Source organism: Drosophila persimilis, unplaced genomic scaffold (assembly GCF_003286085.1).
Source record: "Drosophila persimilis strain 14011-0111.01,24,50 unplaced genomic scaffold, DperRS2 tig00000798-arrow-arrow-pilon, whole genome shotgun sequence".
Lineage (NCBI taxonomy): Eukaryota > Metazoa > Arthropoda > Insecta > Diptera > Drosophilidae > Drosophila > Drosophila persimilis.
Genome location: NW_020825355.1, coordinates 887,353 through 914,344, shown reverse-complemented (window position 1 = coordinate 914,344; position 26,992 = coordinate 887,353). Strand labels below are relative to the sequence as shown.

The 26,992-nt window shown below is 44.7% G+C and overlaps 7 protein-coding genes across 9 annotated transcripts; 4 read left to right on the top strand and 3 right to left on the bottom strand.

Annotated features, from left to right (window-relative positions):
* The first annotated feature begins 274 nt into the window (after positions 1-274).
* Positions 275-4,410, top strand: LOC6602928 (xenotropic and polytropic retrovirus receptor 1). Of its 2 annotated transcripts, none has more exons than XM_026992941.1 (6): positions 275-299; positions 1,899-3,087; positions 3,160-3,354; positions 3,581-3,750; positions 3,874-4,116; positions 4,171-4,410. In XM_026992941.1, the coding sequence occupies exons 2-6, from the start codon at positions 1,902-1,904 to the stop codon at positions 4,318-4,320; spliced, it is 1,944 nt and encodes a 647-aa protein (XP_026848742.1). In that variant the 5' UTR covers positions 275-299; positions 1,899-1,901; the 3' UTR covers positions 4,321-4,410. The 2 variants fall into 2 exon arrangements, with proteins under 2 accessions (XP_026848742.1, XP_002027979.1); XM_002027943.2 differs by lacking the exon at positions 275-299 and adding an exon at positions 782-945.
* Positions 4,411-14,263: 9,853 nt separating this feature from the next.
* On the bottom strand, positions 14,264-16,490 carry LOC6602929. Its single transcript, XM_026992996.1, has 7 exons — positions 16,286-16,490; positions 15,507-15,630; positions 15,336-15,421; positions 15,114-15,272; positions 14,959-15,048; positions 14,649-14,868; positions 14,264-14,543 (listed from the first exon to the last, which is right to left on the bottom strand). Exons 1-7 carry the CDS (start codon positions 16,358-16,360, stop codon positions 14,398-14,400), a joined length of 900 nt encoding a protein of 299 aa, XP_026848797.1. The 5' UTR covers positions 16,361-16,490; the 3' UTR covers positions 14,264-14,397.
* A 653-nt stretch (positions 16,491-17,143) lies between these two features.
* LOC6602930 (organic cation transporter protein) lies at positions 17,144-19,622 on the top strand. The gene is made up of 3 exons (XM_026993047.1): positions 17,144-17,175; positions 17,559-18,367; positions 18,424-19,622. The coding sequence occupies exons 1-3, from the start codon at positions 17,144-17,146 to the stop codon at positions 19,602-19,604; spliced, it is 2,022 nt and encodes a 673-aa protein (XP_026848848.1). The 3' UTR covers positions 19,605-19,622.
* Positions 19,623-19,936: 314 nt separating this feature from the next.
* LOC6602931 (glutaminyl-peptide cyclotransferase-like protein) lies at positions 19,937-21,080 on the top strand. The gene is made up of 4 exons (XM_026993046.1): positions 19,937-20,407; positions 20,468-20,578; positions 20,640-20,844; positions 20,902-21,080. Exons 1-4 carry the CDS (start codon positions 19,943-19,945, stop codon positions 21,078-21,080), a joined length of 960 nt encoding a protein of 319 aa, XP_026848847.1. The 5' UTR covers positions 19,937-19,942.
* A 273-nt stretch (positions 21,081-21,353) lies between these two features.
* On the top strand, positions 21,354-22,718 carry LOC113566598 (glutaminyl-peptide cyclotransferase). The gene is made up of 4 exons (XM_026992952.1): positions 21,354-21,591; positions 21,659-22,060; positions 22,117-22,480; positions 22,537-22,718. The coding sequence occupies exons 1-4, from the start codon at positions 21,460-21,462 to the stop codon at positions 22,716-22,718; spliced, it is 1,080 nt and encodes a 359-aa protein (XP_026848753.1). The 5' UTR covers positions 21,354-21,459.
* Positions 22,719-22,812: 94 nt separating this feature from the next.
* On the bottom strand, positions 22,813-24,026 carry LOC113566610 (ribosome biogenesis regulatory protein homolog). The gene is made up of 4 exons (XM_026993014.1): positions 23,878-24,026; positions 23,560-23,812; positions 23,013-23,503; positions 22,813-22,954 (listed from the first exon to the last, which is right to left on the bottom strand). Exons 1-4 carry the CDS (start codon positions 24,024-24,026, stop codon positions 22,813-22,815), a joined length of 1,035 nt encoding a protein of 344 aa, XP_026848815.1.
* A 698-nt stretch (positions 24,027-24,724) lies between these two features.
* On the bottom strand, positions 24,725-26,464 carry LOC6602932 (solute carrier family 22 member 2). 2 transcript variants are annotated; one of them, XM_002027947.2, is made up of 3 exons: positions 25,836-26,464; positions 25,590-25,782; positions 24,725-25,538 (listed from the first exon to the last, which is right to left on the bottom strand). In XM_002027947.2, exons 1-3 carry the CDS (start codon positions 26,461-26,463, stop codon positions 24,758-24,760), a joined length of 1,602 nt encoding a protein of 533 aa, XP_002027983.2. In that variant the 5' UTR covers position 26,464; the 3' UTR covers positions 24,725-24,757. The 2 variants fall into 2 exon arrangements, with proteins under 2 accessions (XP_002027983.2, XP_026848794.1); XM_026992993.1 differs by lacking the exon at positions 25,836-26,464 and having other exon boundaries at positions 25,590-25,817.
* Positions 26,465-26,992: the final 528 nt, after the last annotated feature.

Sequence of the window (26,992 nt, the reverse complement as noted above, 5' to 3'; positions counted from 1 at the left end):
AGATCAGTATATTTTAATACTTGTTCATATGATGCGAAATTGTTCTAAAATTTTATTATTTTATTTTTATTTTATTTAATACCTCTATCAGAGGGGTACTTTAATCATATAAGATTTATAAACAGTATATAAAATCATTAGATGATTAAAAGAGATTAAAGGTAAGCAGATAAACACACCATTTATACGAGTATTATATGATCATAAACAAGTTTCTGTTCAGAATAATTTCAGCAATCGCATTGCTGATTGCAATAGCTGCATGGGAACCCGATTACAAAAGAGTAAGACCATAAAAGGTAGGGGTCTAATTATAACTATCAGCTATAGAAAAATTCACATTAATCTGAGTATTACTGAACGCTTGGCCAGTCCGAAGGTTTTCCTAGTACAATATTATATTCGCAATTATCGCATCTACTTATTTATGTACATTTTAATAGCCGTTGCTAATTACTTGGGAAATTATAGTATTCAACTGAAAATCGAAGGAATCGAACGAATTTGAATTAAAATTAAATAAAAAATATGTCACTTATATTGAAACTAAAACCGCATTGCATTCTGCACATCGGTTTAGATAATTTAAGCCATTTTTGAAGTCAATATTTTGAATAAGCTTTTGTGATTGTTGACATTGAAAACGGAATGAGCAGGCAATAACAAAGAGAAAAGTCATTTACATATCGAAAAAGAGCTTTCCCGCCTTGGTCCCCCTAGCGATGCCTTTGGACCAACATCCAAGAACTTTTGCCCCAGTTGTGATGTTTACGTGAAAACGTGCGTTTGGAGAGCCAACGTCCTCGCTCTCGTTCGCGTTCCCCGTTCTGACCGATGCGGATGCAGTGCAGCATTTACTGAGACCATCATCCCAAGATGAAGTTTGCCGAGCACTTGACGGCCCACATAACGCCCGAGTGGCGTAAGCAATATATTAGCTATGAGGTAAAAGGCGCAAATTTCTCATCAGGTCCAAAAGTGGCCAAGTGCGGAAAAATCTGTATCTGTGGGGCGAGTGAGTGGTGTGCTTTCCTGGCTGTCACTGCAGCTGTCAGTGACAGCTTTTGGCGCGCGGCAAACTTGGCGCAGGCGTACAACTTTCAAATCGTAGAGCTTTTTGACAGATGTCTTCTGTTGTGCTTGCCTTGGACGTAAACAAAAGTGTTTCCTCGCGAAAAGCAGGGGGAACAGGGCGGAGAAGACGGCGAAAGAAAATGTGGCAAAAGAGTAGATGAAAGAGAGCAAAAGTTGTTGAATAGGGACAGTGAGTGAGAAAAGTTATACGATAGACTGGATGTTCCACTGGATGTGTTGCTTTTTATACGTGGTAATCAAAGAGTATAGAGCTATATTGGTTTCGTGGTTGTATGTGTGTAACAGCCAAAAGGAAACAATTCCGACCCCATAGAGTATATATATCCTAGATCAGCATCAATAGCCAAGTCGATATAGGTTTTTCTGTATGCTCGTCTTGTTTGACGACTGGTCTTAAGAGAGCCCTATGAGAGCTAGAGATATCACACTGAATCCAGTTTGTTTCCACCATATCTACCAGATCGCCGCATCTAAATCAGATCGGATCTTTATTATAGCCAGAATGAAGAAACACATTCTCTCTCTCGCTCTTTCTCGTGCAATGTGGGCGCTCTGGCTAAGTGGAGCGAGAGAGAACGTCTGTAAACAGATGTAAAAAAATGTAAAAGAATGAAAAATGGAAACATATTAAACATTAGGTCGAAAGAGGACAAACTAAGTGAAAGAATCAACATTAGAACACAGCTAGCGCTCGTGGTTCCTCTCTTTATCTCCCTGCTTTTCCCATCACTGATGACAAGTTCGAGCAAAACCAAGAGAAATCGCGATCTCTATCATTAGTATACTCCCCTTCGTGTTACTAGGAAATGAAGGCCATGCTGTATGCCGCCATCGAGCAATCGCCATCCGCAGAGCTGGTGGAGCGTGAGATGGTCACGAGGTACTTTGCCAAATTCGATGAGGAGTTCTTCCACTACTGCGACCGGGAGCTGGCCAAGATCAACACATTCTACTCGGAGAAGATGGCCGAGGCTACACGCAAATATGGCAATCTGCGCAGCGAGCTGACCGAGGCCCTTGAAATGGGCCATCCGAAGAAGCTGCCGGCCTGGAAGCGACGCACGCCACTGGGCAAGAAGAATGTGCCGGCACGCAAGTTACAGGATCTCAAGTTGGCATTTAGCGAGTTCTATCTGGGTTTGATACTGCTCCAGAACTATCAGAATCTCAATTTCACGGGTTTCCGCAAGATTCTCAAGAAGCACGACAAATTGCTTAGCGTGGATTATGGGGCACGGTGGCGCACCGATCATGTGGAGGCAGCGCATTTCTATACGAACAAAGACATCGATCGGCTCATCCAGGAGACGGAGCAGGCCGTCACCCAGGACATCGAAGGCGGAGACCGACAGCGGGCGATGAAGCGACTGAGAGTTCCGCCCCTGGGAGAACAGCAGAGCCCATGGACCACCTTCAAGGTGGGCCTCTTCTCCGGCGCCTTTGTGGTGCTCTTTATAACGGTTGTGATTGCAGCCATGTTCTACGGCTTTGGCGAGAACTGGCGTGTTGGTCTTCGAATGTTCCGAGCTCCATTCCTAATCATTGAGTGCCTCTTCCTCTGGGGCGTAAATGTCTATGGGTGGCGGTCCTCGGGGGTGAATCATGTGCTGATATTTGAGCTGGATCCGCGCAATCACCTGTCCGAACAAAACATCATGGAGGTGGCTTCGGTATTCGGCGTGATATGGGCCTGTTGTGTGCTCAGCTACATCTTCTGCGATCCCCTGGGCATTCCACAGTATGCGGCTCCCTTGATACTCTACATTCTGATGGTTGCCTTTCTACTGAATCCGACGAGGACGTTCCATCACGAGGCTCGGTACTGGGCGTTGCGGGTTCTCATACGCGTGATCATGGCCCCCTTTTGCTTTGTGAATTTCGCCGACTTTTGGCTAGCCGATCAGTTGAACAGCATGGTTCCGGCCTTTCTGGATATACCCTTCTTGATATGCTTCTTCGGTCGCAGTCCCACATGGCAAAAAGCGGGGAAGGGTGAGTGGATAAATGGAGCTGCACGATGTCCTTATTATCAATTAACTTTGATTTTTTTCTTCCTCCCATAAGATGGCAGCCACTGCGTGCAATACGTCTCCCTGCTCCATCCCATTGTGGCCATCCTGCCCGCCTATTTCCGCTTCGCCCAGTGCATACGTCGGTATCGCGACACGAAAGAGTCGTTTCCGCATCTGGTCAACGCAGCGAAGTACGCCACATCATTCTTTGTGGTAATTTTCGCCCACAAATATCATACGACAACGGGTAAGTGGATTCATTATACGGGTACGGTACATATGTATATACATACGAGCCCCGAGTTCATTAGGAACTCATCCAGGACCACACGCACAGGCACACTTTATGCATGTTGCTTAGGAGGTGCCAATTAATGCTATCTTCATGGTCAACCTCAAATTCATGAAGATTTTATTTGGCCTTCGAGCACGTAGCATCTCTCTCTCACCCTCCGTCTGTCACCGACTTGCAGATACCTATCCCCTATCGAAGGAGAATCCATGGTTCTATTGCTGGATTACGGCAGCAATTTTCTCATCCTGCTACGCCTACACATGGGACATCAAAATGGACTGGGGTCTATTCGACTCCAAGGCGGGCGACAATCGATTCTTGCGTGAGGAAATCGTTTATTCATCGACGGTGAGTCTGGTGTCTGGTATCCCCAGTGGATGGGGAACAAATAATGGCCACGATAAATATTTGGCCAAATGGCATGTAAGAAAATAATTCAATGCATTCATTATCCCTCACTCCCCCCCACAGTGGTTCTACTACTTTGGCATAATTGAGGATTTAATATTGCGCTTCAGCTGGACCCTGTCCATGAGCCTCATCGAGGCTGGCTACATTGAGGGTGATGTAATGATGACCATTCTCAGTCCCCTGGAGGTTTTCCGTCGCTTCATTTGGAACTATTTTCGGCTGGAGAACGAACACCTCAACAATGTGGGCAAGTTCAGGGCCGTGCGAGATATATCTGTTGCCCCACTGGATTGTTCAGATCAGGTGAAGAGAGGGAGGGATTTGTAGATATAAATACACTAATAACCTGGTTTTCAGACAACAATCCTTCGAATGATGGACGAAACAGACGGTGTGCTCAACCGGAGGCGTGGCAAAGCCACAGGCGGCAAGAGCGGCACCAAAAAGAATAAGCAGGAACAACGCCTACTACTCCAAGGCGAATCAATCGAAGACCTCTGCTCCTAGTGCCGTGTCCCAATTACAATAACATCTCTATGTGCACAAATATTCGGTTACAGCTAATAAAGCTCTGCAGTTGCATTTTCCACATGGAAATTTCCGGACAATTCCTAAATTTCTACTTGAATGGCTATTGATTGGGGGTGCCGGTGCTAGTGCCTGCGTAGCCACTAAAACTGAATACAAGTATCTCGTAGTCATTGCATTTGCTAGATGGAGGGATGGGTGGCCGATGCTGATTGTGGGGCCTTGTCTGGACAAGGCTCTACATTTACGTGACAATGTTTGGGTAACAATTAGATTTAGTTTGCTGTCGCCTTGTTGCGTGTGTGCCCCAAAAATACATTTGCTTGGCAATTTATTCCACTTGGTTGTTCTGGTTACCATGGCAAGTTTATGAAACTGCTAGCTGGCATATGTACAATGTATGTGATTATTGCCCACATGACAATGTGTCTAATGCTGTTACGATATGTTTTTGATGGGTACCGTTCTAAATCATTGATACGAATAACCATGGATGGATATGTAAGTGTCTTTTGGTCTCTTTTTAGTTACATCCACAGCTGTTTTCGCTGAGAGACTATATTTCACAGAGTTCGTTCTCTTTAAAGTAAATTTACGGCTCTCAACAAATTTGATGTATTTCGCCAGCAGGGACCCAAGGGGAATAACAAAAAGGTTCGTTCCTTTCGCAGCTGTGGAATATGAAATAGGGTGATTGATTGATGCGTTTGCGCTTCAATTCGTAATAATTATTTAATAGAACTTGGCTGGGCATTTGGTTCCCTACCGATTACGTTACCGCATTCTCTCTACACATATCTCTTTTGTGTGAGAGTGTCAGATTAGGGGGCCTCTCAGGGGGACCATAGGCCAGTATGGTCCTAAGTTATCCGGTATGAATCGTCGCGGGAGTGCTTATGAGGTTTGAAAGTCCTCGAAAATCGAGGTGTTTTTAACAAGGAAACTACTTTCCCTTGGCGTCCTCTTAATGATGTCAGCGCCGGGGCGCCCAGGTATCTTAACCTTACCCGTGAGAGAGCCGGGCAGTTCAGATGAGATGTTCCAGAGTTTCGATAGCCCCGGGTTCATCACATTTCCTACAGCTCTCTCGGATGGTCTCGAATGCAGCCAGACAGTGACCTGTAAGTATTTCCACTGTAAGTATTTCTGCATCCAATTAAATTGCATCCAATTAACAATCTTTAAGCCCGTTAACACTGTATGCCGTACAGTATATAGTATTCGAGTTAACCGCTACCGATTCTCAATCTGTACACCACTTTTTTGCGGTTTGTCATGTCCAAATGGCTGTTATAAATGATTGTTTCATTTAATACGACTACAATTTAATAATAAAAAAATACGAAAAATGGAAAACTTCGTTATATAAAACTTGTTGCCAGAAACTTTTTCATATTCCCCTCCCGCCAGTCCGAAAGTTTTTCAGGAGGCTTTAGCTGTTTGTGGATTGGATTGTCAATTTTCATGGTATATACGAGTATTTTTTGCTTTCGACAGTTATTTGGCTTGCATTGCGTTTGATTGTTTTAAGTTTAGCACTTTTACTCATCCTGATGGGTTATTCAGATACACGACAGTTGACAAGTGTCTAAATTTCCTGGCAAATGTCAGCTCATGAATGGCAATGGAATGGAATAGACGGACGTGTGTGGGGAGGATTTGCGAATGAAACTTCTGTTTGGGTTAGCACTTTTATTGATTGCCATCCACCGAAATTCCTCCAGAATCCTTTGGGCACACAGATTAAGGTTAAATACATATTTTTTTTTTGGTTTATCAATTTGCAAAGGCAGAAATTCATCAGATTAACATTTTATTTCCTTTTTCGGCATCCTTTCCGATTGGCCTCCTGCTGCCGGTTTCATTTTGAAAGCGGATTATATGTATCACGGAAATATTTGAACATTTATGAAACACTTTATCATACAGTTCCTTTTTCAAAAAATTTGTTGTAATTTTGTTGCCTGGCAATGCCAAAAGCTGCAAAGCGTGGGCCATTAGGCGCCATTTGGAATGGGAATGTGAACGGGGACTTTCCTCTTAGCCACTCTCTTGATGGCAATCTCTCATGGAAGAGTGCTTGTTTTCCCCGAACTCTGTCCATAGATAAGGAAACCCTTTTTCGGGCGGGAGAGTTTTTTTTTTGCCCAAGGGATGTGCCATTACTTAGCGGCATTTAATTCTTAAAGACCTCTAGATGGACCCATTTGATAAGAGCCTTGGCATCTGCCTGGCCATGTACGAGTATTTTCCGTAGGAGTTTCCTCGCATTTGAAAGGTTGGTCGCGTGTGCCGATATTCCTGGAAAAAACAGAAGTTGTTCATGTTTTCGTATGTGCTTAAAGCTGTATACGTGAACGGCATTTACACCCTCATGTCAGCGTGGCTCTGACACCACCTTTCATCCTCTCAGATTTTTTGTTGGGTTCCGTTCCGCCTTCGCTGCTGTCAAAGGGGGTTTTGTTTGATTTGACATGTCTGAGCGGAGGTTTTTCACACCCACAAAAATGTCTTAAACTGCTTTCCCACATTGTGTATACGCAATTTCGTGTTGACACTTTTGCATCCTCATCCTTTTTTCAACTTTTGCTGGTGCTGCTTTTGCTGCTGTTGCTGCATCCTAATCCATTGTTGGTATTGCTTCTGCTCCGGCTTCTGGTGCTGATTGCAATTGATTTGCTTTGCTTCGTGTTGAATGTCGTTGAAAAGGAAAGAAAACTGAACTGAACTGAACTGAACAGAACTGAACAAAACTCATTACGTATACGACATGTTCAGCGTGTTTATTTTGTTTAAATTCCCATGTTTATTTCCACTACATCCTGCAGACACATCTCCGCTCCGCCTACCACCCGGCTGATGAATGGACAAACATTCCGCAGTAGATTGGAATTGCATTGGAGCTCACGTTCGAGTGGGTGGAGTGGGTGTGCACTGCACAGCAAAGTGGTCCTGGGATTAACACATGTTTATAGACTGAATGCAAGTCTGTGATTACCATAGGGAGCAGAGACCGACCACGCAATTATCGACACTTAGTTGGCTTGACTACTCTACCAATTTGAATTTCTCATAGAATGACTCGTTGTTGGGCTAATCAAAGGCTGCTGATTCTTTTATTTATCTTCCGGGTAATAATGGCTTGCCATTGATTCTTTGAGCGTGCTGAGACCTTTACATTCATATCTCAGAGGGAAGCCTCATTAAGACAACAGCTATGGCGCCAATTCAGATTCAGATTGCATGACAGGTGGCCAGGTGGAGTATACCTTATCTGTCCATATCATAAATATTAAATTGAGCACAGAAAACATACCATCATCGTATACCATACCACCACCGCACTCATCATGTGCCCATAGGCTACGACATTGATTGAAAAATGTTTACATCGAAAGTTAATTAATTAATTTAAAGCCTCTGACAATGAATGTCGTGACAGGCTGGAGGGAAGGCTGATGCCTTGGATTGCCATTCAATATGCTAATCGAATGTCCCACGAGTTTTAATTAACCATGATAACCATTCTGACAGGCTGGCCAGACAACAACAAAAGGAAGTCCCCAGAAACTGGGCGAAAGTTTCCCGTCTTTAAAGAATCAGCTTTAATGTGGTGAGCAAATATATGGATAACCCAAATAAACGGAGAGCATAAATCTTATTTCGACGATGCCATTCTGGCTGATCCGTGTGGGATGTGCTGAGTAATATGAGGCGGAAGTCAACCCAGAGGAGGAGGGCCTTACGTGGTTTGGCCATTGATTGATGGCCGGAGCGTTTGCAGAAGGAAAAAGCTATTTATAATATGTTTATTATTTATCATGCATGCTAATGCCAATATATATCCACACGCAAACGCATACGCATAGGGTTCATACATATAAATACTCCTACATCAGTTTATTGGTCTCTCTTGTTTGCTTATGAAAGTTGATTGAAACTAATGGAAGCGGATGCCAGTGAATGGCATCCGCAAATGTCACCCAACGGACACGTAAAACCCATTCAAATATAAAATGTGTTCTTCAGTTACCAAGTCCCGAATTGCATAAACAGATGTTCTGAGAGAGAGAAAAGCTAGACAACTTTAGAGTCTCTTTTTGAACCTTTAGTGGCATTAATTCCCAACAAAATAGGCTACTAATTATACAAATTGTTCAAAGAATGACAAAGGTTACATAAATAACAGTCAAATGCGTTTCCTATAATCCAATTCGAAGTATATTAATCCAAGTTAATACAATACAATTAATTGGTAATTTTCTATTTATTCCAAAGTAACACTGAGAACTTCGCAAAGAACTTGTGGATACCCGGGATGTGATTACTATTCCATTTGGGATTTTACATCACAGACACGTCTGTTCAGGACCTTTAGCATCATCAGGTCCTTTGGCATCCCAGGGTCCACAGCTGCCTTAAACAAGGCACTCTCGTTTTGTGCATTGCATTTTCAGATATTCATTTGTACACAGTTTGTCCGTTAACTTGTCGAAGATCAACTAACCCTAGACCAAATTGCGTTCCCTTAGCGACAAGATTCTGCATCGATGTTGGCTCGTTAGAAACTGTCTAATGATTTCCGCATGGAAGTTTATTTGCTATGTCATCCTTTGCGTGCCATCCTGTTGGCTGATATCCTTTTCTTGGCCGGTGCTTCTGTGGGAACAGCATGGGGGAATTCCTCTTTTTCAATGTATCTATTACGCTCATGAAACTCTACTTCCCGGGTACACCCATCATCAAAATTTTAAATTTATTCGATTTGATTGACTACTAAAAACTAATTACTATTTATTATTTATTAGTTCCAATAGCGATTATAATATTAGCTCTTCGCTTGGGGGGACTCACAGAACAAGAGAGACACATACACATACACATAAATAACAGCGAGTCTCTTTCTAGAGCTTATTTTTATGTACACCAAATGTCAAGCCTGTTAACTCTCCAGACATTTTAGTCGATTTATCATTAATTTTAAGTTTCCTTTAAAACAAGATTCCCTTCCGCCCACCCCAACGGACAGATTCACTTTCCCGTGAGACATTCAAGAAGGCAAAGCGCTGCCTTGTAATGTCCCTTTCCCTGCCCTCCTTACTAAATGTCAAGTGACACTCGCTCGCTGTCATGCCAAAGTTTTGACAGCGAAATTCAAATGCAAATCAAAGAAAATAAATATATAACTAAAGTGACATTGGGGCCTTTCCAATGAAAGATCAACACAGAGTAAGAACCCATGTGAAGGACGGACTGCCACTTACCAGTTTCAGTTTGTGGTATCGGATAAAGCACGATGTTATGGCCACAATTAAATTTGCACGAAAATAGCGGGTAGGGAGGGGCTTCTGACTTTTTTTTTTTTCTTTTTTGCCACTGCACCCATTGAGCCGTTAATGAGGGAGGAAAACTTTAGCCGGAGCGAATTTTCCAGCTAAATACATTTAGACTTTCCCGTAATTTCACTTTGTTGGAAACAACAATTGAAAGTTTGGGCGGAACAGGATTCCCAGCCATTTAATCCTTTACCTACCGCTAATTAAGTTGATTAGCCCTGGTTAAATGAGAGGCTTTAAATGCTTCGCTAATTGAATTGAATTTTATGGTCCACCTTTTGACTGCTCCATTTCGCATTTGCTCGCCCTTCGATTCCAGTTTTCTGGATTCATCGCTGAAATATTAATCGCTTTGCACACTGGGCAGTTCTTTGGGGATTTATTTACACGCGAATCGTTGTCCTGACAACTATTTCAGTCCCGGTCTGTCGCATAGCCTTCAAAATTGGGGGTATATTGGGAGATTGGCAATTGGAACGTTTTCATTTCTCAAAGTCAAATATACGCACACAGATGGTACGAAAGAGTGCTTATTACTCTGTTCCCCTTTGTACTCCCCACTTTTATATATTATTCTTTCGCTAACAAGTATGTCTTACACAGTACACACACAGTCCATCTGCAAGCAATCCCATAATTTTTATTTGCCTTTCCATATTCCGTTGGCAGTGCAGACGAGTTTCAAATTAAAAATCTCATAAAAGAAGAAAAGAAAGGAAAATAACACGGCCGACAAAGGATCCAGGAGCAGGTTAAAGGGAAAGCAAATAAATTACTTTCGGGTTCTCCTTCAAGAATAATACCAAAGGTAAAGAGTTCTTTTTTACTTAAACCAAAAAACGGCGAAGGAAAATGGAACCTGCCTGTCGGAAGGGAGAGCGGCACACAAAACATGACAAATGTTGGTGTTTCATGAGGTTCTATATGGAGAACAGAACTTGTTTACTGCTCCTCAACAGCGAGCGAATTGCGCCTTGTGTCGGAACAGCCTGCAACCCTTTTCCTGATGCCGGAAAAAGGTCAGGGTTTTTCCCTCTTGTTTTTGAGTGCACGCGGTTTTCCGTTCCTTTGAAGCAAAGTGACAAAACAAAGAGGCTCAATTAAAATTGGCTTACGATTTCCAGGAAGCATCCAGCATCCAGCATCCACTGTATATAGGCCTCGTTCGCATGTGAAACATGTGTCTAATTTCTGTACATTTCGGCAGGGAGGTGGAGGTGTCATCAAAGCTGCTACCAGTGTTCTGGATGGTAGCAAGATTGATGCCAGGGCCTTGTTCCGCATAATTTACGTGCAGGATTTATTGCTGACAAACTGCCAAACGTTAATGTGGATGCCTCTCCGACTTATGTCCTAATTATTTGGGCTTCTAGCTAGGGCTGTGTATACTCCGAGTCCCTTTAAAGCCGCTTTGTGCTCGCAGTTGTCCCCAGAAGCTGTTTATATTTAACGCTCTGTGGAATTTGTGAGCCCCAAATACTGTTATGATCATTTAATGCTGGTATCTGTAATTTGTCTCACAGGAATTGTCTCTATGAAGCTATGAAGTCAGTAGTTCATGAACAGACCACAATACTAATGTGCCCAACAGATTACTTGAAGCATTAAATATTCATTGAAATGGCTACATCTTTTATGGCCTCCTGCTCTTGATGTGTGAATTAGCTGCATTTGATATGCTAATTTTCTAATTGAAAGCTTATCTACGTGCAGGCACGACACGCTCGCATAAATCTCCATAAAATTTCCACTCTAATGAAAAGTTTATATCGGGTAAAGGCCACAATCCACACGGCGTATACGTAATAAAGCGAGTGACAAACTGCCTTTTGGCTCTCGTCAAACATCAAGTTTCCCGAAATGTCGTTCTGCCTCTTTAAAATAAACACACGCATATATTACCCTCCTCGGGGCTTGTCATATGCTATAAATCAGACAGAGTGAAGGGGGATCGGATCTGTGGCAGACAGGCTGGCATTCAGGCAGTGAGGCGAGGAAGGTCCTGTCAGCTTTTATGCCTTAACTTGTCTTAAAGTTGTCAATATTGTGGCTGTGTGTGGGGGAAAAAAATTTAAACATTTAATTCAAGGCTAGGAAACTACCAAAGCAAATATGGCCATCACTTGGGCCATCTCACATGTGGTTTTCCCATAAGTTTTCCATTTCCTTTAGGAAAAGTTCTTCCGAATGAATGGCTATAAAGAAAAGTTGGACAGCCTTTGTTGCCATTGTAGCTGCTGGTGCTGTGACATGGAGTTGTCAAACTTTGCATGCTTCGGTCTCGTCTCATCAAATATGTATTTGGCTGGAAACCAGGGATAACTTCGATTGCACGCCAATCACGTTCGCCGAGGGGGCTTAGGTTTTGGGAATTCCATTTCACTTATGCTTTAATTAAATTTTCACTTAAGCAGTCAAGACGCTTGGCAAATATTGCCATTGCCGCACTCAAGCGCTAATGGAAAACTCATTATCCTGCCAACAGACAGGACGCAGGAGCCAAGCGCAGTACGAGTAGTAGCCGCCATCTTAGCAATTAGATAGAGAGAACGTGGTCCCTTTCTATATGTGTGAATGTACATACATATATGTATGTACGCCCAAGTGAGCTGCTTATTGTCAATTGTGTGTATATCTGTGTGTATTCTTGTGGTGGTGCGAGAGTTCTGTGACTCCACCTAATTGCCAGAGAACAACAACTTTAAACAGCCAAGTGGCTGGGAGCCAACTGTTGATTGCTGGTAAAACTGAAAGTACGACTATGTCGCCCCATTAGCATTTTCCCAGAATGCAACAGTCGAGAGGGGCACTTCCAAGAGAGCGCAAAACACTCAACATCTACTTGGAATTGTGTAGCTATTAAAATTTTATTTGGCATAGAGTGCACTCCTCCATAACTAGCACACAGATATTTCCATCGTTCGATTTAATTAACAGATTTTCTGTAATCTGGTAAAACATGCCATGTCATGTCCCGTGTGTGCATATGGCGGATGGCTCGTTCTGGATGGATCGTTCTAATTAAATGGCCTCCGACCGCTCTCATGCTGGGCCAGAAATGTTCATTCGCCATTCAAAGGCCACGAGCGTTGGCCAGGCGGAAAACTGACAATTTGGAAAATTCCTGCAGCTGTTGCTGCAGGTTGCACAGCTTTTGGCCAGAAATTTATTGAAAAAGAGAAAAACATCAAACGTAGGTTTCGCCAGCTCTAAAGCACACTGCCGCTCTCGGCTGTTAATCATCAGTGTTTGTCCAGGAATTTGCTGGCTTCTCTGGAAATTTGATATTTGTCTAGCACACTTTGCAGTGCATGCCGCCACTTAGGAATCCATTAAGCCAGATATATATCTGACTTTGTAGCAAATTCCTCAGCTGCTGTAGTCACTGTAGTAACTGTTGTTGCCGCTGGTTTCTGCCTGGAGTCTGTGTCAATATTTGAACTCAAAATGCGACTCTGGACAAAAGTAATAACAGCTCTGGCTCTGGCTCCGGGTCTCAGTCTGGCTTCGACATCGTTCCACTTTCACTTTGTTCATGTGAGTGTCCACCTTTGGCCCTGCTGTGTTCAGTGTTCGCATCCTGGCATCATTGCATCATACCATCCTGGCTGGGGGGCTGCCAGACCAGTGCCATTTGCCAGCCGAGAGAAGCTAGATAGCTGTTTTGTGGATTGTGCCACTGCACCTGGTCCACACTTTGTAGTACCTGCTGTTGCTGTTGCCGGTGCCGTTGCCGTTGCTGTTGCTGCTTCTGCTGATGTTGTCAATGACAGTTCTGTGGCCATGGGCCCCACTCCATCCTAAAGCATTCATCCCTTGTTAGTCGGCCCTGCCCAGCCACACTACACCACCTTAGGGTTTAATTAAGAGTGCCACTTTGGTGGAGTGATTAAGTGGCTTTTAATCTCGCTGCTGCTACCTCTGCTCGTCTCCTGATGAACTTACGGCCAACAGTTGTCATTTCTGTTATTTTTTCTGACATTTATTTGCCAGTGGAAAGGTTTTTAATTAAGGCTTTAAATTATAATTCATGTATAATCAGCGACCAACTAAAACCAGTTAGGACAGTGTCCATATTTGACTCCTTTTAGGGTCTCTGCATCAGTCAGCATTTACCGAGAGTTAATTAAGTCTTGAAAGTCTGTGTGTGTTTTTTTGGGTTCTGTTTTTTCAGCATCCCTTTGACCTACGGCTGTCTGGATGGGTGAAGCTTGAGCATTTGAATAATTATTGTAATTTCTCCAACTCCAGGGGCTTCCTTTGGATGCAGTGGAGCACAGTGCAGGGCCCTACTTTGAGCACAGCCTACATTTCCATGGCATTCGCTAAAAGAATGTCCCACTATAGTGCGAAATTCTATGCAAAGAAATAATTACAAAGGGGTTTGTTGTTCCCTTTATCTTCCTGAATCTCTGATTCATTGGATTTACTTTGGGAAGCAGCTCTCTTTTGGAATCATTTTCCAAGAATGAGACTGGAGGAGCCGCCTCTGCAGGAAGTGCCAAATGAAATCCATGCGTCAGAACTGTCAAAGAGGAATGAATATGAATGCAATGCGTATTCTATTTCTTTGGAATTGTCCTTTTTATTCTCGCATCACATCTCTCTCAAACATTTGTAAAAATATCTCATTTCTGAATAAAATTCCACCGGGAATTGTTGGCTAAAATCTAGATTGGGTGGGGGGATGGGAAATGCTGGTTCCTTGCATAATCCAAACTCAGTGTTGGATTTCTGCCATCTCCACTGAATCCAAAGTAATTATTTGCTTTGTCACCTGCAGCTCTCCATTTCCCGAGTCCATATCCAGCTCCGGTTCCGCCACACTGGAGCCTGGCTGGTCCGAAAGGTGACCATTGCTGTGGCCTGTGGATTGGGGTGTTTAAAGGTGCACAAGAGAAAGTATTTTTACATGCTTAGATAATTGAAAATACCCGTGGGTAGACCACAAATCGACCATAAGTCGGTTACCTGCTCGGGACTGCTGCTCCTCCTCCTCGGTGATGGTGGAGAAGTTCGTCAATCGCTGGGATGTTATCAGGGGACTAGCGGCACCCAGCATACGGCGCGACTGGCGCTTACCATTTCCGGATCCGTCCCCCAGGAGCTGGGCCTGATGCTGCAGCTGTTGCTGTTGGTGCTGTTGCTGGGTTTTGCTTAGTTTTTCTGCTGCTGTGAATACCACAACAGGCTTGTGTATGCATGCGGAAGGGAACGTTGCGATTGGATGGATGGAGTCGAGCTTAGCATACTTGGGGGCCGAACAACACATTCACATAACACTTACCGATGTGGTGGGGTTCTCCTGCTGCTCCGATCGTTGGGCCCGATAGGCCTGATACTGGGAGATGACGCACAGCAGACAGTAGAGCTGAGGGGGGGATAAATATCTACCGAGTGTTAGTCAGAGCTAGAGCCCGCGATGGGTCGGCTTACATTGAGGCACAGGATGAAGAAGTCTATGGTGAAGATAAAGCCCACAATCGGATCGAATATGACGCGCCGGGAGAGGGTCAGGTGTATCAGGTGGGAGCACTCGATGAGCAGGTCGGCCAGCATGAAGCAGATCCAGGGTATCAGCAATTGACGCTTATTCTGCAATCGGCCAATAAAGGTGATGCCTCGAGCGGCGATACATAAGTTCACATTTCCACTCACCCGACGGAGACCTACTATCATCAGTCCCGAGGATAGCACCATCAGCACGGAGCAAAACAGAAAGAAAACGTTGAATATCACAGTCACTGCAAAAAGAGCATAAATCACACGTAATTTAACCGCTCTCGATTGTCTGGTCGTGGGGGAGGGGTTCCGGGAGTGTAACCTCACCTACAGTCACATCCCCCTTCTCCAGCATACTCTCGCCCGCAGGCTCTGAGCGTTGGCCCAACAGAAACTCCTGTTCCTCGCGCAGGTAGAACAGGAACATTAACGTCGAGAAGCCAAAGTAAATCTGTATTGTATATAAAAAGGAGGCATAAACTTTGGTGTAAGAACCCCCTATTATTAAGGCCCCTGTAAGTGACAATTAACTGTTGTAATTGCTCGCGTTGCATGAAACTTGACTTGAATGGGTGTTATAATAATATATTTGCTTAAGGAATTTGCGTAATACACGTACTGACGGTTTTCGATTAAGAGGCAAGCAAATATGACAAGAATTTTTGGATTAAAGCAAAGCCCTTATGATATATACCATTCCATTCATTCAATCATTTTTAAAGTTGTTTGAATTGATTGCTAAACGATTTTCTGAAGAAAAATATACATGTTTTTCCTGATAATTATGGTAAGTGTAAAGTTATAAAGAAATTGTACTAAAAGAACTCTTCAAACTTGGAGTTTTTCCCTGAATTAGCTATGGGTAGCTATAAGTAGACACGAAGCTTCCCTACTGGAATTTTTAAACTTTGCTAAATTGTTTACTTTACAAGAATAGCTTACGGGCTCTTCTTGAATTTATTAATAATATAATCTAAGACCAATTTTCCTTAAGCTATGGGCTATGGGCTTTGGAATTTATGAAGCACTGGTATGTTTTTATTTGAATCATTTCTCATTTGAATATTGGAAATTATTCAGAAATATGTACACATGTCTGAACATACCAATGTATAGATGGCACAGGCAAAGCTGCCCATCCGCACATTCTTCCAGAAGCAACAAGACTCCAAGATGGCCATCTTTGAGTGCTGTGTCTCTCACTTCACTTTCTCCGGGATAACAACATTTCAAAAGGACCAGGGGGAGAACGGCAGCCGCCACTTTCACTGCGACTTTCCACACTTTCGCTTGAGGGGGCACTTTGTCTGTTTCCCGCCAAACGGATAATTTTTCTTAGTAGAGTTGTTTTTCTTTTCGGCTTCTTTATTTATTTTCGGTTTTTCTTGGTTTGTTTTTTGGTTCACCCCCTCGGCAGATAAATCTGTCTAAGATATTTTGTGGCCTGGCATTGCCGCTGCCTCGCTTATCGTTGGACACTGACACATAATTCCATTCACAAGACAAACAGATTTATGACACTGATTTATGTGGCACGACCGGGCATATTTATGCGGCCAGAAGTGTTGGACCTCAGGACGAATTGCTCCGCAGCGAACCGTTGCCATCGAAAGTCGCGTCAGGACTGAGACGTGCCTCCTTGTGGGGCCAAGAATTGTGGCTCCGATTTCGAAAAATCCCATCGCTTTTATGAATGAAAGCTCGAAAACGATAGGTGAGTAGGTAGTGTCAGGGGCAGACGCATGCGCTGCCACCGAAACGAACAGCAACAGGCGGTTACGGTCGCACATTTCGGTCGTCTGTGGCTTTGGCTGTGGCCCACCGAAGTTGCCTTCAGGTCGCTTCGAAACTGTGCTGGCATTGCCAATACCACTAATTACTGCCAAGAATTAGCTCTCGAATGGATTTGTGAACGCGTTTAATTATCATCAAGAGTGCTCTGCAGGAGGTCCGATGAATCTGCGATGAGTCAGCCGCAGGTCTTGTGCTGGCGCCGGTGAGTCGGCGGGTTTATGTGCTCCACTTGTGGAAATGATAAGGATAGGAAGTCGATGCAGTGGCCTGTAATGGTTCAAAGTCATCCCGATTAAAGGATATTCAGGGGGTGGGGGGTAGCGTAACATCAAACTATTAAGAGACTAATCCGTTGCTTTGAGGTTAAAGGTTCCTCATTAATAATCAAAGAGTCGAGCTCTATTTGTCATTTTAGAGAAATAGTCTCACCCAAATATGAAAAATAATAATAATCACCCGAATAAGGACAAAGACAATAAAGATGGCAAAAAATCAAGTAGGAGCGAAGCATCCATTAAAAGTTCGCCGTAAGCCATAACATCATTTAGAAATAAGTCCCAATCCATACAAATCGTATTCAAATAGATCAAGAAGCACTGCGGATAAAGGACTACAGGCTGGTGGAACGTTGGAAGAACTTCGAGTGAAATATAACGAAAATATCGGTGCGAATCTTAGTTCTCATTCCAGTGGTTCAAGGTCGGGTATCTTATCGGCACGAAGCTCAATATATGTGGATCTCGGACAATTCCTTGACTTCGACGATCTGCTGCCGATGATTGGGGAGTTTGGACTGTTTCAGAAGCTTCTTTTCCTGTTCATGATACCCTTCACCTTCATAGCTGCCTTTGTGTATTTGGGTCAGATATTCATGACGCTGGCACCGCATAATTTTTACTGCCTTGTGCCGGAGCTGTCGGTTGTAACGGACGAGGCAGAACGCAAGGAACTCTCAATACCCCGGGAGGAGGATGGCTCCTTCAGCCACTGTTTGATGTACGATGCCAACTACACGGCCATCCACTTCGCGTTCAACCGCAGCATATTTCTGAATTCGACATGGCCCACGATTCCCTGCAAAAATGGCTATGTCTTCGATACGGTGGAAATGCCCTTCCGCACAGCCACCATGGAGTTTGGGTGGGTCTGCGATAGCCAATACTATGCCACCATTGCCCAGATGATCTTCTTTTTGGGATCGATTCTGGGTGGTCTGGGCTACGGACGCTTTGCCGATCTATGTGGCCGCCTATCGGCTTTGGTTAGCAGCTGTTTCCTCGCCCTGATCGGAAGTCTCTTCACCTCGATTACCACAAACTTTGCGGGCTTTGCTGCTACGCGATTACTCGTGGGTGCCTCCTACGATACTTGTTTCACCATGATCTACATACTCGGTAAGCAGAGTTCACAGCAATTCTTAGGTGCATTCTAACCTCCGTTCAATTACCAGTCCTCGAGTATGTGGGTCCGAAGTATCGCACCTTTGTGGCCAACATGTCCCTGGCCATCTTCTACGCACCCTTCACCATGCTGATGCCGTGGCTGGCTCTGGGCTTCTCACATTGGCGAGTATTTTCATCCTTGTGTGCCATTCCCATTTGCCTGTCGCTGCTCTCCTTCTGGCTATTGCCCGAATCAGCGCGGTGGCTGGTGTCGGTCGGTCAGATCGACAATGCCGTGGACCTGTTGAAGCGAGTGGCACGTAGGAATAACAAGTCGGTGCCTCCCGTCGTCTTTGAGCACTTCAAGTTCAGTTGCCAGCAGTTCTACAAGGAAGAGTTGCAGGGCCGAAGTTTCACCATTTGCTCGATCTTCAAGAAGGGGCGCATGGCTCGCTATATGGTCCTTATGATCTTGATTTGGATGGCCATATCGCTGGTCTACGACGGACATGTGCGGGCTGCCAGTGTCCTGGACAGTCACAATGTCTTTGTTTTCTTCACCATTGCTTGCGCCACCGAGTTGCCGGGTAACATTCTGGTGATCCTCACTCTGGATCGCTTCGGACGTCGTTGGTGTGCCTTTGTCTTTACCTTCTTGAGCGGAATCTTCAGCCTCGTGGCTGCCTGTATGAGCAAACCCAAGCATATGCTGGGAGCAGCGTTGGCTGGACGCTTTTTCGCCAACATCTGCTACAACATCGGACTCCAGTGGGCGGCCGAGGTGCTGCCGACGGTGGTGCGAGCACAGGGCGTGTCCTTTATTCATACGATGGGCTATGTGTCTATGCTAATGTCGCCACCGGTCGTCTTTCTCTCCCAAGTTTCCTCCTCCCTCATGCTGATCATTCTGGGCGTCCTTGGACTGCTGGGCGGAATCCTCGCACTCTTTCTGCCCGAGACCCTCAACCATGATCTCCCCCAGACGCTCAGCGACGGCGCCGAGTTCGGAAGGGAGCAGCGTATCTGGCATGGGCCCTGCTGTGGTCCAGGCTCGAAGCGGGTCAAAAGACCCCAACGCCTATGGCATCAAGGCTCCAGCCTGCGGACGATCTCCCGTGATGAGTTCCGTTCCACCAAAATGCATCGAGTGGCGAGGATAGCCCCGCGAAAGACACATATTTCCAGCCAAGACACGCTAGACACAGAGAAAACGATCCAAACCTACACATTTGAACATGCTAAAAACTGAAGTCCGAACGTTGGGATACCCTGGAAGAATACTTAGGGTTCTTGGGGTAATCGCAATTGAATAAAAACATCTATTGGCTATTTCTTGTCCGTTTATTGTTCAATGAATCTGTGTTGCTCTGGGTTGGAAACATTAATGAAGCTTAATTAAAAAGGAAATTCAAATTCTGATTCGAATTCGTATTTTGCATTTATTCAGGTAAATAAACGCAACTCGTCTGGCATGACAAATGCATCGGTTCCAAGTTAAAGTATTGTGAAATGTTCGCCCCTACCCAGGCATTCGTTGAGGCACAGTCAGTTGCGATTGTGGCTCATACGTAGCAGACCCTCGCTTCGATGCTAGCTTGGATTGTGACGGGTGTGTGCCTGTTCTATTTACTCGTCAATTTCCTGCTGCTGCATTGGGCAGGTGTGAAGCCTTTGGCTCGGTTCATAAACGATGAGAATCACTTGAATGCCACGCTGGCAAGACTACTAAAGCCGCGCTGGCCCGGCAGCTTGGGACACTCGCAGGTGCGCGATTTTCTCTTGCAGGAGCTACTGGATCTGGGATTCCACACGGACCGAGACGAGTTTGTCGATGGCGTGGCCTTTACCAACGTGATGGGCACTATCAACCCGGAGGCACCGAATTTCCTGCTGCTCTGCTGTCACTACGATACGGAGAACTTGACCGATGTAGAGGGTTATTTGGGAGCCACCGATGGGGCAGTATCTTGTGCGATTCTCCTAAACATGGCCAAGACTCTGGGCCCCTATTTGAGGGAGGAGCTGCGCAAGCGATTAGATATTGGTTTGGCGGTATGTTTAGTGATTCCATGATATCTTATTTGTTATTTTGAAGATTAATCTTCCTTTAAGCTGGTATTTTTTGATGGCCATGAGCCAATGCCGACAGATCGCAAAGATTCTAGTGCCCTGCGAGGCTCAAAGCGATTTGTCCGAATGGAGACTCTGCCTTTGGAGAGCATTGTAAGTTGTTTAAACCGGAATCGAAAGGAGGTAAACGGGAAGATCTTCTTATTCCCCTTAGGAATTGGCTATTGCCTTGAACTTCATTGGTGCTCCTGCCCAGGCATACATGAGTCACTACGATAACACTTATATGCTTCACAATCGCCTGGCGGAGATTGAACTGGATTTGCGGGAATCGGGACAGCTGGCCCCGTGCCATTTGTTATTCCAAAAATTAAAGGACCACGATCTGCCCGACGATCACTATCCATTTCTCGATGAAGGTAACTTGGTCTATTAATTAATTATCGAATGCATAGAATCTTCGTGTGTCTGGCCAGGTGTCCCAGTGATGCATCTGGCTCCCTACAGATACCCCCAAGTATGGCATACTGCCGCGGACAATGCGGCGCATTTGCACTGGCCAACTGTTCTCAATATGAACTCAATAATTCGCCAATTTGTGCACGAATACTTGGAGAATCATGATGATGATACCACGTACCGTCTGGATAGTTAACTGTTGAGTGTTTGCTTTCTGTATAGTAATAAACCGCATCTAAATTGATCTGATTAATTCAAACAATTTTATTGATCTCCATTTAACGTTAATCAAGGTCATGGCGCGGAGTGGGTTCGCGTACTAGCTAAAAGCTGCCCAGCTCAAAAGCTCCTCTTCTCTCCCACCATTCATTCTCTCTCATCAACCAAGGCCCCAAGCTTTCGTTATAGTTTGCCCGCCAAAGAGACAAAAACATAATCGAAAAGCCACAGCAAAATCATAAAGCGGTAAAGATTGTTTTTCTGGCGTCGGTCCAAGTCACTGCGACGCCAACCTCCAAAGCGCCAACAAGCGCCAACCTCCAAAGCTGTAGATTTCCGACCTCCAAAGCTTACAGATGTGGAAGATGGAGCTCGTTCCCAAGTCGCTGCCTTTGATCTGGGGCTTGTTCTACCTCTGCCTTCTCTCCACGGACTCCGCACACGCACAGCAGCAGCAAGCTCGAGCCCAAGCCCAAGCGGGCGGAAATGTAAGAGAGCATTGTGACTCATTTGGGAAATCACAGTTGGTTGGTAATTACCAATTTTGAATTCCAGATTGCATCGCCGTGGAGCGACGATGAGGCGCACTTCAACCGAACTCTCGACTCGATTTTGGTGCCACGCGTCGTTGGCAGCCGTGGGCATCAACAGGTGCGTGACTACCTGGTGCAGTCACTCAATGGCCTTGGCTTCCAAACGGAAGTCGATGAGTTCAAGCAGCGTGTGCCAGTGTTAGGCGAACTAACGTTCGGCAATGTCGTGGGTACCATCAATCCACGGGCTCAGAACTTCTTGGCCCTGGCTTGCCACTACGACAGCAAGTACTTCCCCAATGATCCCGGATTTGTGGGCGCCACAGACTCGGCTGTGCCCTGTGCTATTTTGCTGAACACAGCCAAGACGCTGAGCAGTTATCTAACAAAAGAGTTTCGCAATCGTAACGATGTTGGGCTTATGGTAAGTTTGGAAGTGAAAGCCGCACACATCGACTAATGGGAGGTTTTTCTCTGCAGCTCATCTTCTTTGATGGTGAGGAGGCTTTCAAGGAATGGACAAACGCTGACTCAGTCTATGGATCCAAGCATCTGGCTTCTAAATTGGCCCGTACACCCAGCGGAGTACAAGCTGGTGGCCAAGCACAGCTGGCGTCGCGTAATATCGATCGCATTGAAGTGCTTGTGCTGCTAGACCTAATTGGTGCACGTAATCCCAAGTTCTCAAGCTTCTATGAGAACACCCATGGTCTGCACTCCAGTCTAGTGCAGATTGAGAAATCCCTGCGCGCTGCTGGTCGCCTAGAGGGCAATAATAACATGTTTTTAAATCGTCTTTCCGGGGGCTTTGTTGATGATGATCATCGTCCGTTTTTGGAGGAGAGTAAGTTGCCTTTTCTTGTAGATAATCCTATAATTCTGATATGTATTTTCCTGCAGATGTGCCCATACTGCATTTGGTGGCCACTCCTTTCCCAGACACTTGGCATACACCTCGAGATAACGCTGCCAATCTCCATTGGCCATCCATACGGAATTTCAATCGCGTTTTCCGCAACTTTGTGTACGAATATTTGGTTAGACACACAGCCCCCATCAACTTGCGTTTTTATCGAACATAGATTATGGTATGTCTTATTGTCTATCATTTATTATTCATAAGTGTATTATGCTGTTTTCTGTTATTAAAAATGTCCTGAGGCCTTTGATTATCCTTCAGCGACGTTTGCGCCCAGCCTGGGCCTTTTTGCCGGGTGCACGCTGGCCGTGGTTGCCCTTCGGCTTCTTGCCCACTGCCTTGCGACTGCCTTTGCCCTTTGGTTTGGCCTTTCTGGCAGGTGCGCCCTCAGCTTCGCGCCTGTTGAAAGAGTGGTTAAGGTTACTTAAGGTTTGTCATAATCGAGGCAACAACTTACGCCAAGCGATCTTCTTCCTTCTGCATCGATATCGCCTTGTCCACGTTCAGCTTGGGCTTTTTGTGCAGCACACTCTTGATGAGATCCAAATTGGCCTCCCTTTCGTTGCTTGTGATATGGGATGCCTTGCGCTTGCCACCCGGTATCAGTTCCTTTACGCCCAGACCACGTGCCTCCTTCTCCTTGGGAAGCTTGTTTTGGAACTTGCCGACGGAAGCCGTAGAAGATTTGGCTACGGTAACAGCTGTAAGCAGCTGACTGGACGAGGCTGCCTCTGGTCCCAGATAACCACTGCGCGGCATATCGACCTTCCTGGCCCTCACAATATTCTTCATTCGCTGGATTTCGTTCTTGGCCACCTTTTCGTTGCGCAAATCGATCTTCTTCTGGAACATGTCTGTGTTGGGATCAGCATTTTGCGGCACCTCCAGTACCCAGTCCTTGCTCTTCTCAGCTTCGGCATGCTTGAAGCCGTATGTGGGCACCCATTTCTGTGAATGAGCAAAAATTAGCATGTGTCCCCGATGGGGTTATTGAAGTAACTTACATCCAGTGTATCATCGTAGGTTTTCTTGTCCCTCTTCTTCTTGGTGATGCCCTTCTCCTTGGCAAACTGCTCCCATTTGGTAAGCGGACGCGGGCCAGGTACTTTACGGAGACGCGGCAGGACTGTTGTTGGTTCCGGCAGCTTGGCTACAATGCTTTCATCCACACGCTCTGTGGGCAACTCCCAAATGGCATTGAGCAGCAGCTGGGTGTTGTCTCGGGTGAGGGCAGTCAAGTACTCCTCTCTGTTGTCCCTGTGAGCAGTGAATATTACATTTACTACCATTGATTTATGAAATACAAAGAAGCACATTCTTACCTGAGTTCCCGGTCATCAAAGTCATTGGGATCTGTAATCAGTAGTGTTCCCACATCCAGGCGGCATTCCAGGTGCTTATCTACAGTAATTGGCTTGTATTTTTCCAATTCCTTTTGGTGTTTGGCTAAAACTTCCTTGACAACATCCATTTTGAAGAGAACAACAGCAATTCTTTTTATACACGTGCGTTCATTTATTTGTCGATACAACTTTATCGAAGCATACCGATGAAAAAAACGAACTTAGCCCACTGAGCCCCCCTTTATTTAAATAGGTGAACACTTTGAGCTAAACCGCGGAAAATAATACTGTTCGTTAATTCTCCTTGTAGATCCATCCTTATTACTTACTTTAAAATTTAATTACCACGTTATCTCTCACCGGAATTGCGCTAAAATTCTTCAGGTTTCATTTTTGTCCACTGGTCAACAATGGGTTAATTTTTCGGTTTCCATGAGAGGAAATCATATTATTAGTAGCTTGCTAGAACCCTCAGCCCTGAACACATAATCTTATCTGATTAATGAATCAAGATTGGTTTATGGCGGGATGATATTCATTTGAAAACGATAGAAACCCATAGCCGATTAATACTGGAAAGGCCACGATACATACTGGAGAAGCAAAGATGGTATATTCTGGACACGAGCACTAACCATGCAGTATATATGTAGATGTGCCAGTTCATACACCGAATATGTCGCAAACGAACTTTCTGGATTACATCCCACACAATTCGTTCTTAGAAAAATATTCGATGTCAAAAAATACCGAAAGTATTTAAAATATCGTAAATGGCTGGTTGGTTTCCACTGCTGTTACAAAAAGGGAGTTATTGCGCGCCAAATATTTTTATTTAAAAAGTGTATTTGCATGGGAACTATAATTTCCTTTTCTGAAACCAAAATTTCTGTGCCCAACGAGTCTCCGCTTCTTCTATAGTCTGCGGCAGGGCAACGTTTGTAGTTTCTGGCAAAAATAAGACCAAAACAGCTGCAACCACCGCCAGCCCCGCTAGTATTTTCATGGGTAGCGATGCGGAATAGTCATCCGAGTAAACCACGAATGGCGAACATACTGCTCCAGCGGCTCCCATAACATGCACGAGGGACAGTCCTTGACCCCGCACGACAGTCGGAAGTATCTCCGCCGCCCACTGCTCCCCCACATTATATGCAATCGTAACCATTAGTCGACCAAAAATAGCCGCTATAGCAATATCCCATTTCCTGCTGAACAGACCAGCCAACAAGCTTCCGAGTGCGCAGAGCATTAATACCGTAAATAGCATGATCTTCCGCCCCGTTCGATCCATTAGGACCAGTGGAACTAGTCCTCCCGGTAGCTCGGTCAGGTTTGCTAGCGAGAAAGTGATGAATATATCCGTTCCCACATTGGTGATAACCCTCACATGAGCATCGTACACCAGTGCTATAATCATCCAATTTACGATCAGTATCAGTAAAATTCGACACATTCGGCAGCTTTTAAAAATATCCAGAAGAGTGTACTTTTTAGCGGATTGTTCCTCGAGGTAGGCTTTTTCGCTGCACTGCTGAAAGGCGACCATTACATCGTCGGGAACTGTTTTCCCATTGATCTTGGCCACTTTTTTTATAATTTTAAACCCCCTCTTAACTTTCCCCACGGAGAGGAGCCACCTGAGTAAAGGATGATTCAGCAATGCATGAAAATTCAGAGGAAAAACATACCTAGGTGATTCGGGAATTATCAGACATATCACGATCAATATAATTATGGGCACTGAGGTGACCACAGCGAATGTCCTCCAATTGTTGCAGGCATAGGCTATCCAGGGGAGTCCACATGCCCCTATAGTATAGAAAGTGGCCAGCGAAAGGTTGGCGGTCAGCGAACGATATTGTGGGCCCACAGTCTCCATCACTAGGGTGAAATATCAGTAGAACTATACTGCCAAAATGTAAAAGCGAACCCACATAGTATATAAAAGGCAGTGAAGCAAGTATCGTATGACCAACCCTGCAGGACACTGGCCGCGGCAAAGGTGTAAAAGTTCGTGCAGACAGCACTCAGAAGACCGCCTACTAAGGCACATACATTGGCAATAAACAAAGCGGGAATGCGGCCCCAATGATCTGCAACGTATCCGAGGGTCAGACAGCCCAACATTGACCCCACAAAGCTGGCAGCGATCGAAAATGTAGCAAGGTTATCCTTTTGGCAAACCCAATGGTACTGCGTGGAAATGGTTTCATATGGAACCTGACCCTTGTCATACATCCAACCGTCTCGGCAATTTATCTGAGGCCAACTTTCATTTGGAGTTGTTTCAGTGGACGCAAGCTTATAATCGACATCGTACATTGAACACCTGTCAAAAACTCCGTGCTTGTCTTTTGGGATTCCAAGTTCGATTTGCTTTGCTTTTGGAAAAGACTCTAGCTCTTCTATGCGGCACCAATGGTCATGGGGCACAAGTAATATGAAAATTTGCGCCAAGTAAATGAGAGCGAACATAAAGGCAAATGGCATCATGTACAGAAGAAGGCGTTTCTGATAAGCTCCGAATTCCCCGATGTATGGTAAGAACTCATTGAAGTCCATGCATTTGTCAGACATTTTGAAGACGATTTGCTTAAGGCGCTGACTTGGTATCGATAATTTTGATTGTATTGAAAAAGCAACACTGATATTTCGAGCCTACAGACAGACCAGTGCTGACAAGCTAAACAAGCGAACAAAACAAAAATGGCTGAGACCGAAATTAGAGAGGCTACAAATTAGAATACCACAAAAAAATGAACAAAATTCTGTAGTTGTGCTTTTATTTAAGTTAGCGATAAATTAAGAACATCGTCGACTTCCTATCCCATCCTCCCTTTATGATATACAACAGTATTTTTTGGTTTTGAAGTGATATGTAAATTTGCAATATACCGAAAAATGTTTTTTTTTGTATGTTTCTTCAATTTAGCCTATATTTTAAAATCATGAAGTGCACAAAAAACTAGTTCCGACACTTTTTATGCACCGATAAAATCCAGAAGAGAACATTACCAGCATAAACAAGCTGATTGCATATAAAAAAATATGCTAAACAGCTTCTTTCTCAATATTGTAAGCAGTCACTTTA

Coding starts and splice junctions, on each gene's coding strand:
- LOC6602928 (XM_002027943.2), top strand. CDS start 877: ATGAAGTTTGCCGAGCACTTGACGGCCCACATAACGCCCGAGTGGCGT. Junction 946..1,898: donor AGCAATATATTAGCTATGAG/GTAAAAGGCGCA, acceptor TCGTGTTACTAG/GAAATGAAGGCCATGCTGTA. Junction 3,751..3,873: donor AAATCGTTTATTCATCGACG/GTGAGTCTGGTG, acceptor TCCCCCCCACAG/TGGTTCTACTACTTTGGCAT.
- LOC6602929 (XM_026992996.1), bottom strand. CDS start 16,360: ATGGCCATCTTGGAGTCTTGTTGCTTCTGGAAGAATGTGCGGATGGGC. Junction 15,631..16,285: donor CCTGTGCCATCTATACATTG/GTATGTTCAGAC, acceptor TATACAATACAG/ATTTACTTTGGCTTCTCGAC. Junction 15,049..15,113: donor TCTTCATCCTGTGCCTCAAT/GTAAGCCGACCC, acceptor TCCCCCCCTCAG/CTCTACTGTCTGCTGTGCGT.
- LOC6602930 (XM_026993047.1), top strand. CDS start 17,144: ATGAGTCAGCCGCAGGTCTTGTGCTGGCGCCG. Junction 17,176..17,558: donor CAGGTCTTGTGCTGGCGCCG/GTGAGTCGGCGG, acceptor GTATTCAAATAG/ATCAAGAAGCACTGCGGATA. Junction 18,368..18,423: donor CACCATGATCTACATACTCG/GTAAGCAGAGTT, acceptor TTCAATTACCAG/TCCTCGAGTATGTGGGTCCG.
- LOC6602931 (XM_026993046.1), top strand. CDS start 19,943: ATGCTAGCTTGGATTGTGACGGGTGTGTGCCTGTTCTATTTACTCGTC. Junction 20,579..20,639: donor CTCTGCCTTTGGAGAGCATT/GTAAGTTGTTTA, acceptor TATTCCCCTTAG/GAATTGGCTATTGCCTTGAA. Junction 20,845..20,901: donor CTATCCATTTCTCGATGAAG/GTAACTTGGTCT, acceptor GTGTCTGGCCAG/GTGTCCCAGTGATGCATCTG.
- LOC113566598 (XM_026992952.1), top strand. CDS start 21,460: ATGTGGAAGATGGAGCTCGTTCCCAAGTCGCTGCCTTTGATCTGGGGC. Junction 21,592..21,658: donor AAGCCCAAGCGGGCGGAAAT/GTAAGAGAGCAT, acceptor TTTGAATTCCAG/ATTGCATCGCCGTGGAGCGA. Junction 22,481..22,536: donor TCGTCCGTTTTTGGAGGAGA/GTAAGTTGCCTT, acceptor ATTTTCCTGCAG/ATGTGCCCATACTGCATTTG.
- LOC113566610 (XM_026993014.1), bottom strand. CDS start 24,026: ATGGATGTTGTCAAGGAAGTTTTAGCCAAACACCAAAAGGAATTGGAA. Junction 23,504..23,559: donor CCTACGATGATACACTGGAT/GTAAGTTACTTC, acceptor GCTCATTCACAG/AAATGGGTGCCCACATACGG. Junction 22,955..23,012: donor AAGGAAGAAGATCGCTTGGC/GTAAGTTGTTGC, acceptor CTCTTTCAACAG/GCGCGAAGCTGAGGGCGCAC.
- LOC6602932 (XM_002027947.2), bottom strand. CDS start 26,463: ATGGACTTCAATGAGTTCTTACCATACATCGGGGAATTCGGAGCTTAT. Junction 25,783..25,835: donor CACTGCCTTTTATATACTAT/GTGGGTTCGCTT, acceptor ATTTCACCCTAG/TGATGGAGACTGTGGGCCCA. Junction 25,539..25,589: donor ATAATTCCCGAATCACCTAG/GTATGTTTTTCC, acceptor TCCTTTACTCAG/GTGGCTCCTCTCCGTGGGGA.